The following is a 13,459-nucleotide window of genomic DNA, read 5'->3' as shown; positions in this document are numbered from 1 at the left end:
GTAACACGGCCTTTCCTTTCTGCCCTGTGGGCTGGGATTGCCGAACTCTTTTCCATTTTCTGGAAGGCCAAGCTTTCCTGCCCCTAGGTTTGACCTGCAGACACCCAACTCCACATGCTTTTTCTTTTCTGTCTGACCTGGTGACTACATCCTAATTTTTTTGAGATGCAAGTCACGTGTCATGTTTTTCTTTGAATCATGTCTCAACACCACCTCTCCCTTCTCTCTGCTCTCCTAGCATTTCTGCCCACTCCCCTGCCCTAGCTCTTCTTACAGCATTGTAATTTGAGAGCCTGCACCAGACTGTGAACATCCCAGGGCAGGGCTGTGGCTCTGTCTCCTTTTTAATCACATACTCTCACATGGTATGAGGCATCCAAGCAGAAGTAGTTCAGTCAGATCAGAGGCATGGAAGGGTTTGAAGGCAGGGTGTGATAAAGCTGGTATTGTTTAAAAATATCTCATGCTGTGGGGAGAGGGCTATGGATTGGAAGGGACAGAGTAGATGCTGTGATGTTGGCTTGAAAGTGGTTCCATCAGTGTTGAGTCAGGGAAAGAATGAACACCGTAATCAAGCTGCATGTCATAAACCAGGCATTATTGACTCATTCTCTTTTCATCTCTTTCTCTTTTTATTTCCTGGAAGAAAACACCAGATGCAAATTACTGAGGTCCTTTTGGACCCCAATACAAAATGTGTTATGTCTCCCTCCTCACTCCTCCCCCAAACACATACATACATTCTAACTCTCCGTAACCCCATTCTCTTTCTCTTTCCCTCCCTCCATCCCTCCCTTTTCCTCTCTGCCCTCTTTTTCTTACATTCATTTGTACCTCACTGTTTTCTCAAAATGGGCATATGACTGGCATAAACCTGAGGTAATCAGAGCACGTGGCCCTGTGAACCTGTTTGTACCTACTTTTCAATGTGCATAAAGAGAAAGTTGGCCCCTTGTTGGGTGAAGTGGAGACAAGCAAGATAAAAAGAACATTTTCCTTTGACTTAAACATCTGCAGAATGATAAAATACCCTACTGTTTCCTTTTGTGATGATTTCTTTCACAAACATTAACAGTGAATTATGGTTTAGAATTCATTTAAATCAGTTTGGAATCATTAGGTATCACATTGGTTCTTCTTTGACATCCTATTTTTTTAAGTTTATTTATGTACTTTGAGAGGGAGAGAGAGAGTGCACACACATGTGGGGGAGGGGCAGAGAGAGGGGGGAGAAAGAGAATCCCAAGCAGACTCCATGCTGTCAGTGCAGAGCCCAGTGCAGGGTTCAGTCGCATGAACCGGGAGATCATGACCTGAGTCGAAACTCAAGAGTCAGATGCTTAACTGACTAAGCCACCCAGGCACCCCTTTGTTTCTATTTTTGTGCATATCTGAAGCTCAACACCCATATTTACTACACTGAGAAAACATTTCACTCATGCTGTTGTATGATATGAATATCAATTTGTTATTCATTCACCTATTGGTAGGAAATAACAACTTCTTCCTCTACCAACTTAGGTTCAATGATTAGGGGCCTGCAAATCAACTGACAAAAGACAGTTTAACAAGAGAAAAGACAACACTTAATCATGTACAGGGAGCATGCAAAGTGGCTTCCGACTACCTAGAGTTAAGTTGGTTTATCCTACTAAGAAAAGTCCTTGATAGGACTTGAAGGAAAAGCACAATGTGGGAAACTAATGACAAAAAAAGTGGAAGGTACAGAAAGTTTTGGCAAGGTTTTATTTCTGTAATCTCTCATCCAGGTACCAATGGTCCTAAACCAGAGAGAGGATATTGGCAGCTATATTTTCAGGATGCTCTGCTTAAGCCAGCAAAAGAAGTTTGGATAAGGTTTTTAATGAAGTTTTATTCGGATGTTTTCAGCTTAAAATAATCTTTTTTTTAAAGCCTAGGTATTTATTTTGAGAGAGAGAGCACAAGTGGGGAAGGGGCAAAGAGAGAGAGGAAGAGAGAGAATCCCAAGCAGGCTCCATACCACCAGTGCAGATCCCGACGCAGGGCGCGAGCTCACGAATTGCGAGATCATGGCCTGAGCTGAAGTCAGACGCTTAACCGACTGAACCACCCAGGCATTCCTGGAATCATCTTTATGCGACATTGATGGGTACAAATTCAGTTCACTCAACTAATAGTTACTGGACACCTGGTAATGGTAGACACTATTCTAGATGCGAGGGATACAGCAGAGGGAACAATTGAGACAAATCCCTACCCTCACTAAACTTACGTTCTAGTGAAAGACCAAGAATGAACAACATAAATAAGTAAAATACATAGCATGTTTGATAATAATCCGTATTAAGGAGAAAAATTAAGCGGGGAAGGATTCAGGAAGTTACAGCATAACGGAGCAAGCAAGTTTAGACCAAGACACCAGGGATGGCTTATTGAGAAGGTAATATGTGAGTAAAGGCCAGAGGGAGAAGAGGGCTATAAAACTAGATATTTGTACCTACAGCATTTGTAGCATTTTATTCGTGTCATTAATAGTTATTAATGTGTTTGACATTTTTTTTAATTTTTTTTTTTTAACGTTTATTCATTTCTGAGAGACAGAGTGCGAGTGGGGGAGAGGCAGAGAGAGAGAGGGAGACACAGAATCTGAAGCAGGCTCCAGGCTCCGAGCTGGCAGCACAGAGCCCGATGCGGGGCTCGAACTCACGAATTGTGAGATCATGACCTGAGCCGAAGTCAGTTGCCCAACCACTAAGCCACCCAGGTGCCCCAAATGTGTTTGACATTTAAATGAGATGACCACTCACCTCATGTAATTAAGCACTAGAGGGAAGTGCATGGCCTTTCAGAAGGTGGTGGCTTTACTGTGGGTCCCTTGACAGCGTGAAAAGTAAGTGAATCACCACTTGGTTGTTTGGCCTTGTCAGTATTGTCTTCCTCCGCTGATTCCCTTTTCAGTGCCAGGCTTAGATTGCTCTGGGCAGGCAACAATAGAGGGATGCTTCTAGAAGTATTCCCGTCACTGCTTTGAGATGCAATTGTTTCCCTTAGCAACAACCAAATTCCTATTGCCTATTGCCTACAAATAGAATGCAAACTACATAAGCAGTGTAATCATACCTTTTATCTTTCAAATCACTCTTTCCTCCACCCCTAACTTTTCCCATATTTCTAATTTAATACACCTTGTTTTCCCTTGGCCTGTAGCCCAGCCCTTCTAGTTTTTTTGGCTATCACATAGATAATTCTCTGTCCTTATAGTCCAGCCCAGTCTCCTCAAACCTGCCTTTTCAGTTTATATCTCAGCACGATAAGAATAGAAAGAAGAGATTTAAAAACCAAGCGAGCAGTTACTCACTGGAATGGTTTTCAGTCACTTTGGCCTTATTAAAGTCCTCTTTTTCTTTTACTATGACCACTTTGTTCAACAGGAAATCAACTACCATACCTAATACATAGTCTTTTAAATAGTCTTTTAAAAAAGAATAGTCTTTGATGCTTTAAATCCAGAGGAAAACTAAAACTTGAGCGGCCTCACGCGGGCTTATATATTCTTCGTCACACACACACTATATATATATATCCCTGTGGCCCAACTCCCTTCAACCAAAAATAAACTGATACCAACTTTCAATGTTTTGTTTTGGCACCTGGTTTATAAAAACAAACAAGCAAACAAAAAAGGGTTCTCATCAAATTGTCTATAGCTTGATTACTCAATTAAATAATTACTGAACATCTCCTACAAACTAGATATGGGGATAGAGCAATTAAAGATAAATCCCAGCTCTCGCAAAGCTCAGAGTCCAGACTGAGATACAGATTGAGTAAGAGAAGGAAGAGTTACAAAAGCATGAATGAGGGCAGAAAGGCTTGGGAGCACATCCGACCAGAAAGTAACCCAGCTTTCGAGGGTCAGGTGGACAGTTCAGGAAAGCTTCCTAGAGCTTGGTTTTGAAAGATGAGGCACAATTACCCAGGTAGAAAACACAGCATGGGTAAAGGCACAAAGATCTCGGGAGCCTCACTGAGTTTTTGGAGGAGATTGACAAGCAAGAAGGTGGGCCACGGAGGCAGCAGTAAGAACCTGAAGGGCATTTCTGCTGTGCTAAGGAGTTGGGCTTTGATTCTGAAAGTGACGAGAAACCGATAAAGCAAAGGCAGTGATACAAACATGGACAGCTCACTCTGGAACTTTGGACTTTGGGAAGTTCACTGTCAACTTAGTGGAGAATGGATCAAGGAACAAGGCAACAAGAGAGGAGGGGACAGGAAGGCCAGGTAAGAGTCTGTAGAATTAGTACAGAAGAAAGGAGGGCCTGATTCAAGGCAAGAGCAGGTATACCTAACAGCATTTGGCAATCAGTTTGATATGGGGAGTAAGGGAAAGAAAAGAATGAAGTCTAAGGTGGCCCCCAGATGTCTACCAGATACCTGAAGAAGAGAATGGATGTTCAGTGCATCTTGATGATATACTAGACTACATTTATAGAAATGGTGTTTGGAAACAAGTAAGAACATCCGTACAACATTGGTAGTGGTAAGAATATTGAATCAGGAATTGTGAGTTGGGTTTAAACCACAACTCGTTTTCAACTAGGAAAGATATTTCTGAACATTTGTAAATTGAACCTAATCATAGACCTTTCCTGCTGTGACACAGGCTTATTATGACTCTCCAATGAGATAGGTTATTGACAGTTGTTTTTTTTCTTTTAAATTACAAAGCATTATATGGGGCGCCTGGGTGACTCAGTGGGTTAAGCATCTGATTCCTGATTTTGGCTCAGGTCATGATCTCACAGTTTGTGAGTTCAAGCCCCACCAGGCCAGGCTCTGCATTGACAGTGTGGTGCCTGCTTAAGATTCTCTGTCTCCTTTTCTCTCTGCCCCTCCCACATATATTCTCTCTCTCTCTCTCTCTCTCTCTCTCTCTCTCACTCAAAAATAAATAAATACACTTTATTAAAAAAATTCTAGGGGCACCTGGTTGGCTCAGTCAGTTGAGCATCTGACTTCAGCTTGGGTCATGATCTCATGGTTAGTGGGTTCAAGCCCTGCATCGGGCTCTGTGCTGACAACTCGGAGCCTGGAGCCTGCTTCAGATTCTCCCTCTCTCAGATTCAGTGTCTCCTCTCTTTCTGCCCCTCTCCCGCTCACTCTCTGTCTCTCTCTCTCTTAAAAATGAATAAACATTTAAAAAGTTTTTTAAAAATTATAAAGCATTATACTAATGTGGTGGTAGTACTAAGTTCAGTGTACAGGTTTCTATGCCCTTTCTAGGGCACACTAGCAAAGATGAGCTACTTTGGTGATAGTCCCTGCCCTGCCTCCTGCTGGCCTGGGTCCTGGCTGGTAGATTTCCAGCATGTGTGGCACAGTATGATGGAAGTCTGGGCCACAGGAATTGGGTGCGGAGACTTAGGATCTATCTGGTGGAATTTTTTTTTTTTTTTTTTACTATTTTTACTGCCTCTTTGCTGGAGCCCAGTTTCATCTTCCAGTTAGAGGAAATCGCTAAAAGATTCCTTCCCCCTATTCCCTCATCCTGAAAACATGCCTGATCTTCTGCTCTGGACTAGGACAGTCTTCAGTCTTACATTAGACATCTACAACAGGAGTATTCTTTTATGTACATGGGTGTGTATACATTGAGATTATGTACAGTGATGCCAATGGGAAAGTAAGATGCCTCCTTTCCAGAGAAGAGTTCATGACAGGGAGGTCAGTGCTCACCCAGTCATGGCGTGATATTAGGCATAGTTTTCCCCGAGAGAATTCAACTAATTGCCTCTGTCAATGCTTGGAAACCTCTTGGAAATAAATAAACCGAAGCTAGTAATGACAAAACCGTATTTGCCTCATCCTCCTTGGCAGAAGTCCCTCAAGTCAAGTGTATGTACCCTAGAGAGTTTGCAGAGTGATCTGATTACCACCTTTGTAGGTAATTTGTCCTTTTTATCTCTGCTTTATGACCTCTGTTTACTTTTCATTTTGTAATTTCCCTATACCATATCTGCATGTGAATTTATTTTTATTTTTCCTAGTAAGGGCTCAATTTTTGGAAGTTATGTTTGATTCTGTCTTCGATCTGCCCGGCCTTTTTTAGAATGTATTATCTCCTTTTCTCATGCTTTTTGATTTCCTATTTTATATCTTTATGTTAAATGTACTTATTTAAATTTTTTTAAACATTTATTTATTTTTGAGAGGGAGAGGGACAGAACGCGAACGGGGGCAGACAGAGAGAGAGAGAGACACACAGAATCCAAAGCAGGCTCCAGACTTTGAGCTGTCAGCACAGCACCCAAAGTGGGGCTCAAACTTACGAACCATGAGATCATGACCGGAGCTGAAGTCGGACGCTTAACCACTGAGCCACCCAGGCACCCCTGTACTTATTTTAAAGTTTTTGTTTCTTTTACTTTAGGAGGTTTGGGAAGATCGATAGTTGTCAAATCAGCTGACTCACTGGTGGTGAATTATTTCTTTATATATTTTAAAATTTTGGGATGTGAGCTCAATTTCAATGACATACTATCAGCGAGAATCCTAAATAGCCCATATTAAGGGAATCTCCTTTAAAATATTTTTGCTTTGTTTCTATTAGCACTCCAGGGATGTCCCAAGCTCAAGACCAGTTATGGGTATCATGATAGGTGTAAATTTGAATTAAACCAGCATGAGGATCAGCCTGTGGTTGAAAGTATTCAGAGGAGACTTGTTTTTGTCTACCCAAAACTCAGTCTAAGACAGATGAGCTTTATTTTGGCTTCCCAGTGTAATGGGCTATTTTCTAATCTACCTGTTCATCAAATTATAGTCCTTCGTGGGCCCTGATTTGGGGTATGCTAGCTCTTCCCCTGGTATAGACACAAGGTCCATTTCCCATCCTCTCATGGGCATTAAGACCACAGAATCAGATAAGGGGTTGACAAACTATAGCCCAAAGGCCAAATCCATCCTGCCAGTACCCTTGGTAAATGAAGTTTTATTGGAACGCAAGCATGCCCCTCCGTTTAAATATCGACTGAGCGGTTTCATGCTACAATGGTAGAGTTGAGTAGTTGCCACAGAGGTCATATGGCCCATAAATCTTAAAAGTATTCAATCTCTGACCCTTCAGAGAAAGCATTCGCCAACCCCTGGCCAAGATTAATTAAACTGAAAGCCCAGCCCTCATCCCTCCCCCCTTGGGCTATAAGGACATCAGTTGTGATTACTCCTGAAGTAGTTCTTTTTATTTCTAGCTCCTGGCAGTCTTCTTTATTTTTCTCTAAGTACTGCTAGGCATTTAAAAGTATGTCTACTCTTTTTTTATGTAAGTGTTTTTAGCAGGAAGTTTGCCAGATGCCAAGCCCACCATATTGCCAACACCAGAACCCACTTTCTACTATCTTGGATATTATAGACTGCTATATACATGAGATGTTATATATGGTAATGGTAACCACAAATCAAAAACCTGCAATAGGTACACAAACACAAAAGAGAAAGGAATCCAAGCATGTCACTAAAGAAAACCATCAAACTACAGGGGAAGAGAACAAAAGAAAAAAAAGGAACAGAGAATGACAAAAACAACCATAAAACAAGTAATAAAATGGCAACAAGTACATACCTGAATAATTATTTTGAATGTAAACGGATTAAATGCTCCAATCAAGACAGTGACTGGATGGATAAAAAAAGCAAGGCCCATTTAATTTTTTTTTTAACGTTTTTATTTATTTTTGAGACAGAGAGAGACAGAGCATGAATGGGGGAGGGGCAGAGAGAGAGGGAGACACAGAATCGGAAACAGGCTCCAGGCTCTGAGCCATCAGCCCAGAGCCCGACGCGGGGCTCGAACTCACGGACGGGACGGCGAGATCGTGACCTGAGCTGAAGTTGGACGCTCAACCGACTGAGCCACCCAGGCGCCCCGCAAGGCCCATTTATATGTTGCCTACCAGAAACTCACTTCAGACCTAAAGACACCTGGAGATTGAAAATGAGGGAATAGAAAAATATTTACTATGCACATTGGAGCAAAAAGAAAGCTGGGGTAGCAGTACTTCTATCAGACTAAATAGACTAAAACAAAGACGGTAACAAGAGACAAATAAGGACACTACATAATGATAAAGGGAACAATCCAACAAGAGGATATAAAATTATAAATATTTATGCACCCAACATTGAAGCACCTAAATACATAAAGCAACTATTAACAGACATAAAGGAAGAAATCGACAGTAATACAATAATAGTGGGGGACTTTAACATCCTACTTACTTCAATGGATATATCGATCATCTAGACAGAAAATCAACAAGGAAACAGTGGCTTTATTTGAGACATTGGACCAAATGGACCTAACATATATTTAGGTATATGTATAGGTATAGGTATAGGTATAAATATGTATATATATATATAGAACATTCCATCCCCCAGAAGTAGAATACATATTTTTTTGAAGTGCACATAGAACATTCTCCAGAATAGATCACCTTAGGCCTCAAAACAAGTCTCAATAAATTCAAAAAGACTGGAACCAATCATGCATCTTTTCTGACCACAATGGTATGAAACTAGAAATCAAGGACAAGAAAAAAATCTGGAAAAGAATACAAACACATGGTTGCCAAATAACATGCCAATAAACAATGAATGGGTCAATAAACAAATCAAAGAGGAAATTAAAAAATATATGGAGACAAATGAAAATGAAAATACAACAGTCCAAAATCTTTGGGATGCGGCAAAATCTATTCCGAGAGGAAAGATTATATAGCAATACAGGCCTACCTCAAGAAGCAATATCTCAAATAAACAACCTCACCTTACACTTAAAGGAACTAGAAAAAAAAACCCAAAGCCAGTAGAAGGAAGAAATAATAAAGATTAGACAAGAAATAAATGAGATAGAGACTAAAAAATACAATAGAACAAATCAGTGAAACCAGGAGCTGGTTCTTTGGAAAGATCAACAAAATTCATAAGCCTTTAGCCAGACTCATCAAAAAAAATAAATAAAATAGATGCAAGAATCCTCAACAAAATATCAGCAAGCCAAACCCAACAATACATTAAAAAAATCGTTCAATATGATACATCACATCGACTAGAGGAAGGATAAAAGCCATTTGACCATTTCAATGAATGCAGAAAAAACATCTGACAAAAGTACAGCATTCGTTCGTGATAAAAACCCTCAACAAAGTAGGTTTAGAGGGAACATACTTCAACATAATAAGGCCATATATGAAAAACCCACAGCTAACATCATACTCAATGATGAAAACTGAAAGCTTTTCCCTTAAGGTCAGGAATAAGACAAGGATGTCTACTCTCACCACTTTCATTTAGCATAGTACTAAAGTCCTAGCCACAGCAATCAGACAACATAAAGAAATAAAAGGCATCCAAATTGGTAAGGAAGAAGTAAAACTTTCACTATTTGTATATGTCATGATATTATATATAGAAAGCCCTAAAGACTACCAAAAAACAAAACAAAACAAACAAACAAAAACTACAACTGATAAATGAATTCAGTAAAGTTGCAAGATACAAAATTAATATACACAAATCTGCTGCATTTCTATACACTGATAATGAAGTAGCAGAAGGAGAAATTAAGAAAACAATTGCATTTACAATTTCATCAAAAAGAATAAAATACCTAGGAATAAATATAACCAAGGAGTTGAAAAACCTGTACTCCATGAACTATAAAGCACTGATGAAAGAAATTAAAGATCACACAAACAAATGGAAAGATATGCTCTGCTCATGGATTGGCAGAACCAATATCGTTAAGATGTCCATACTACCCAAAGCAATCTACAGATTTAATGCAATTCCTATTAATACCAATATTTAAAAGAAATTTTTTTCAGTTTTATTTATTTATTTTGAGACAGAAAGAGAGAGAGCACATGAGCCAGGGAGGTGCAGAGAGAGGAAGATAGAGAATCCCAAGCAGGCTCCACACTGCTGGTACAGAGCCCTATGTGGGCCTCTAACTCACAAACCGTGAGATTGTGACCTGAGCCGAAATCAAGAGCTGGACACTTAACCAACTGAGCCACCCAGGCATCCCTATACCAACAACGTTTTTTACAGAATTAGAACAAATAATATTAAAATATATAAAGGCCCCAAATAACCAAAGCAATCTTAAAAAGAACAAAACTGGATGTATCACAATCCCAGGTCTCAAGATATACTGTAAAACTATAATCAAAACAGTATGGTACTGGCACAAAAATAAACACATAGATTATTGGAACACAATAAAGAGCCCAGAATTAACCCCTGCTTATATGGTCAATCTGAGACTAAGGAGGCAAGAATATACAATGGGGAGAAGACAATGTGTTTAACAAGTGGTGCTGGGAAAACTGGACAGCAAAAGAATGAAACTGGACCCTTTTCTCACACCATACACAAAAAATAAACTCAAAATAGATTATAGACCTAAGTGTGAGATCTGAAACCATAAAACTCCTAGAAGAAAACATAGGCAGTAATTTTTTATCATCAGCCATAGCAACACTTTTCTCAATATGTCTTTTCTGGCAAAGGAAACAAAAGCAAAAGCAAACTGTTGAGACTACACCAAAATAAAAAGCTTTTGCACAGCAAAGGAAACCATCAGTAAAACAAAACAAAAAGGCAACATACTGTATATAGAAGAAATTTTTAAATAATATATCTGATAAGTAGTTAATATCCAAAATATATGAGGAACTTACACAACTCAACACTAAAAAACCACAAATAATCCAATTTAAAAAATGGACAGAGGACTGAACAGGTATTTCTCCAAAGAATATATCCAGATGGTGAAAAAGATGCTCACCATCACTCATCATTAAGGAAATGCAAATCAAAACTACAATGAAATATCACTTCATACCTGTCAGAATGGCTAAAATCAAAAACACAAGAACTAACTAGTGTTGGTGAAGATGTGAAGACAAAGGAATCCTTGTGTACTCTTTGGTACGAATACAAACAGGTGGAATCACTGTGGAAAACAGCGGTTTCTCAAAAAAATTAAAAATGTAATTACTGTATTATCCAGTAATTGCACTACTGGATATTTACCCAAAGAAAATGAAAACACTAATTCAAAAAGATACATGCACCCCTGTGTTTATTGCAGTATTACTTAAAATACCCAAATATGGCAGTAACCCACATGTCCATTGATAGATGATATCTATTATAATGGAATATTGCTCAGCCATACAAAAAAGAATGAAATCTTACCATTTGCAACAACATGGATGGATTTAGAGCACATAATGCTAAGTGAAGTCAGTCAGAGAAAAACAAGTACCTATCTGATTTGACTCATATGTGGAATTTGAGAAACAAAGCAAACAAAGAAAAAAAGAGATGACCAAAAACCCTAGAGAACAAACTGGTGGTTGCCAGAGGGGATGTGGATCAGGAAAGGGTTAAATAGATAAAGGAGAATAAGAGTACACTTACCCTGATGAGCACTGAGAAATGTATAGAGTTATTGAGTCATTGTATTGTGTACCTGAAACTAATATAACATTACATCTTAGTTATACTTGAATAAAAAAAAAAAAAAGAAAGAAAAAGAAACCTACAAAAACAAAAAAAATTTGTTGACTTAAAAGGTTAGAAATCAATTTTTTTAATGGCCAACTTAAACCCTTCTTTGAGAGGCCAACTCTTTTTTTTAATGGCCAACTTAAACCCTTTCTGAGAAAAAGAGCTTGTTCTATGTTCTCTCCTGTTCTGTGTAGTTTTACACTGGGTTTCTAGAGTCGTGGCTTGACCTTTTGGTGGCCCTAAATTTGGTAATTCCAGTCTGAAACCAAAAACTTCCAGGTCTCAGGAGGTCTCTACCAGATACTCTCTAAACCTCTCTTATTTTGATCCAGTTTTCCATAGTTGACTGAGACGCTTGACAGCTTGGGGTTTAGGGCTGTAGATATTTCTTTTTACATCAAAGATGAAATTTTCCTCTTATCTTTAATTTTTAAAATGTTTTTTTGTCTTGGGGAATCCAATGATGAAAATTTTCTGCTTCCCCAAAATCTTTCTTTCAGGGGCTTTATTCTTTTGGCAGAGTATGTAATACTTGGATGTATTAAAAGCTGGGAAATGAAAGAAAAATTAATTAGATGGAATAGATATTGATAGACATTATTGCTAATCATACTCATTTCCAAGATCTATGAAAACCAGGATTGAGTGGGTAAAATAATCCAAGTGGGCTTTTGAAGAAGTACTTTTCTGGATCTAAATACATAGTCCTCACTGTGTTCATAGCCGTTGTGAAAACATGAACACACTATCTGCTTTCTGTTGGGAGTGTCTATTTTTTGGTTCTTGAAGCTGCTGCTTAGAACTTCATCATATCGTTTTGCTTGTTAAAGCCATCTGATAAAATAAGGAAAATGCTCTTAGAAAAAGTTTGATATTTAAGTGTAAAATGCAACTAACATGTCAACCTCCTGTCCCCATTTTTTCCCTTTGTAGTATGACTACGAATATGATGAGAACGGAGACAGAGTTGTTTTAGGAAAGGGCACTTACGGGATTGTCTACGCAGGCCGAGACCTGAGCAACCAAGTCAGAATTGCTATAAAGGAAATCCCAGAAAGAGATAGCAGGTACAGTACTTGTGGCTAATAAAAGCTGTTTTCACCGTGTTCTGGGTTGTTGATGTCATCTTAGACAATATTTTGGTGATATTGTAACTAATGAAACTCTGTCTGAAAACTCCACTGTTTTAATCAGCCCCCCTGTGAGGTTTAGCTGCTTTATCACTCAGTGATTCAAGCACAGCTCTCTGGTGGGGAAGATGGCCTCTCTTAGGTGACAAGGACAGAACTTTTAATGAGTAGAAAAGACGATGGCCTGTGTGAACTAGGCTCAGGTATGTCACAGAATGGTTGATTTATTAGACAGATAGATGGGGAGTAAGCATGATCAGCAGTGGTTTGAACCAGAAGTTCTAGTGTCCAGTCCAGCATCTACAGAGCTTGGAAGTCATCCTCCATCAGTGGTAAGCTGACTAAACTGAGAAACCAACAGCTCTTCTTGGATCCATTGGAGAAGTGAGGTCACGGGCCAAGCCATTGCTCCCAAATTTGGAGAGACAGTCATGGGTTGGGGAGCATACTTGGTGAGTTTAGCCTCCAGGAGCCCTACTAGATCCTTACAGTAATATTGGAGAAAAATCTCTTTGTGCTTCCAGCAGGGGGAAGGATGAGAGTAACTGTTTTGAAATCTACTCTTCCTAACAAGGCCCACCCTCAAAAAGACGATTTTTACCAGGGTCTAACCTATTAGACTGTTACCAGAGCCTAACTCCTGCCCACTGTAGCCATCCTGTCCCAGCTGAAGGTGGCAGGGGAAAGGGCAGGAGAGGCCTGCAAAGCATTTGTGAGGCTCATAGCCCAGTGGCACAGGCTCTCTAAGAAACTGATACCTAAGCATG

General features: G+C 39.4%; 1 protein-coding gene across 2 annotated transcripts in view; it reads left to right on the top strand.

The window, feature by feature from the left end:
- MAP3K5 (mitogen-activated protein kinase kinase kinase 5) overlaps positions 1–13,459 on the top strand; it is a 204,885-nt gene that overhangs the window by 143,881 nt on the left and 47,545 nt on the right. For both annotated transcript variants that reach the window (XM_049654422.1, XM_049654423.1), the window contains one exon: positions 12,496–12,629. In XM_049654422.1, coding sequence (XP_049510379.1) covers positions 12,496–12,629 — 134 coding nt within the window. The remainder of the gene's footprint in view (positions 1–12,495; positions 12,630–13,459) is intronic.

This window comes from Panthera uncia (assembly GCF_023721935.1).
Source record: "Panthera uncia isolate 11264 chromosome B2 unlocalized genomic scaffold, Puncia_PCG_1.0 HiC_scaffold_24, whole genome shotgun sequence".
In the NCBI taxonomy this organism is placed as follows: domain Eukaryota; kingdom Metazoa; phylum Chordata; class Mammalia; order Carnivora; family Felidae; genus Panthera; species Panthera uncia.
This window is presented reverse-complemented; position numbering and strand designations above follow the sequence as displayed.